General features: G+C 48.9%; 1 protein-coding gene across 1 annotated transcript; it reads right to left on the minus strand.

The window, feature by feature from the left end:
• Nucleotides 1–880: 880 nt before the first annotated feature.
• Nucleotides 881–1,685, minus strand: LOC117265086 (nuclear apoptosis-inducing factor 1-like). The gene is made up of 2 exons (XM_033639478.1): nucleotides 1,277–1,685; nucleotides 881–1,179 (listed from the first exon to the last, which is right to left on the minus strand). Exons 1-2 carry the CDS (start codon nucleotides 1,683–1,685, stop codon nucleotides 881–883), a joined length of 708 nt encoding a protein of 235 aa, XP_033495369.1.
• Between the last annotated feature and the right edge of the window lie 216 nt (nucleotides 1,686–1,901).

Raw genomic sequence — 1,901 nt, forward strand, 5'->3', positions numbered from 1 at the left:
CAGTCTAATTACTGAGTAAGCATATATATAGCGCAGTGACACCCGTGCGTAATGCTGCTGCACAATGGATGCGCTGGCACTGCTTTAAGATTACGCCAATGGTAGGATCAGGATAAAGAGAGTTTTAAGGGACCACGAAGATTTCCTGGACCATGATGACTGGCTATTAAGTCGATTTAGATTCCCTAGAGCAGTGCTTTTGAATCTTTGTGCTAAACTGGGTCCAGTGTTAGACCGACCGCTATCCCGGTGCATAAACAGGTGCTGACCACTCTTGGGTTTCTGGCAACCGTCTCTTTCCAGTGGGAATTAGCCGACAGGTATGTGTTTGATATGATTAACAGTATATCATGTTATATGTTCTGCCTGAAGTGTAGGGAACAGACTGCAGGCAGGCGCTGCGCGTGATGGCTGGCTCCTTGGTAAGTACATAAACACCATTGTAGACATTGTAACGATTAAAGCCTGATTTATAATTACTCTTCTGTTATACCTTGCAGGTGATAGTGGCTACCCCCTGAGGCGCTGGCTCCTCACCCCATTCACCAACCTGTAGAGCGCAGAAGAGGCGCGCTTTAATGTGGCCCATGCTCGTGGGCGCTCCATTGTGGAGCGAGCCATCGGCCTCCTAAAAACCGGTGGAGGTGTTTAGATGCCTCGGGGGGCAGACTGCTCTATCACCCAACAAAGGTGTGTAAATTTATTAGGGCGTGTGGTGTTCTGCACAACGTACTTCGCACTGAGGGACGCCATTCCCCTCCCGCCTGCCCTCCCTCCCCCACAGCATGAGGACCCCGTCCCACAGCCACCTCCCCGACATGAGGAATTTCAACAGGGAACAAGGCTCGTGCGGCGTTTGTAATAAGACAGCAAGTATGTTTCATTTTTTAACAAGATCTTTAATGGAGCTGGCAATTTCAGACATGACATCACACATGTTACTCATGACTGTACGTATTTGTTGGAGTTCGTCTCTGACTTCATTGATTGCACTGATGGTGTCCCTCTGCGTTTGCAGGACAGTGTTGGTCAGGACCCGGCCACTTCCAGGTGCGCCATGCGCTCGGGACGCACTGGTGCTGAGCGCACTGGTGCTGGGGACAGCCAGACCTGCGGCCACGGTGCCAGGACACGTCGTGCCGGGAACCTCCTCGTCACCCGCTTCCAACTCTAGAGTGTCTGAGGACACAACACATAAATCCACTGTGCCTTTTCACAAGTCTCTGTTGAAATATTTAATTCATACATTTAATAAACAGATAAAACTTTACTTTACCGGTCTCCTCTGTGGTCTCCGCCAAATCTGTGTCTCCTTCCCTCTCCGACACTATGTCACACACGCTGGCCGTCCCTAGGATGGAGACTATTTTGGTGTCCAGCGGTGTGGGCTCGGGTGTGCCCTGGTCCCCACCTGTAGCAGACACGCTTTGACGGTGCCATGCCACTCTTCTCTTGGCCTCTATCTTCAGATCACACCACTTCTTCCTCACCTCTACCACAGATCTGACTGTGGCACTCACACTATTTACAGCAGTGACGACGTGCTGCCACTCACTTGTTTTTCTTTTATTAGTGATGCCACTACTGTGACCACCAAATAATATAATTTTCCTGGCCTCCACCTCCCTCACAAGCACCTCTATTTCGTTCTCCGTGAAATCCATTTTACTTGTCTTCTCTGCCATGATTGAGCGTAAAATGTCATTGATCAGCAGGCTTATTTATATTTATTTGCAAAAATATTCATGAGGTATTTTGCATTGACCATTCATGGTAGAATGTGGGTGTGTAGAGGGCGGGATATGAGTTGAATCCACCTGCACAACCTTACAGGTGGACTGTGGTTTATAAAGGGAAAAGTGCTTGCAGGTGTGTGTGCACACGGTTTTATAAATCAGATT

The sequence above is a fragment of the Epinephelus lanceolatus genome, chromosome 20 (assembly GCF_041903045.1).
Source record: "Epinephelus lanceolatus isolate andai-2023 chromosome 20, ASM4190304v1, whole genome shotgun sequence".
NCBI lineage: Eukaryota > Metazoa > Chordata > Actinopteri > Perciformes > Serranidae > Epinephelus > Epinephelus lanceolatus.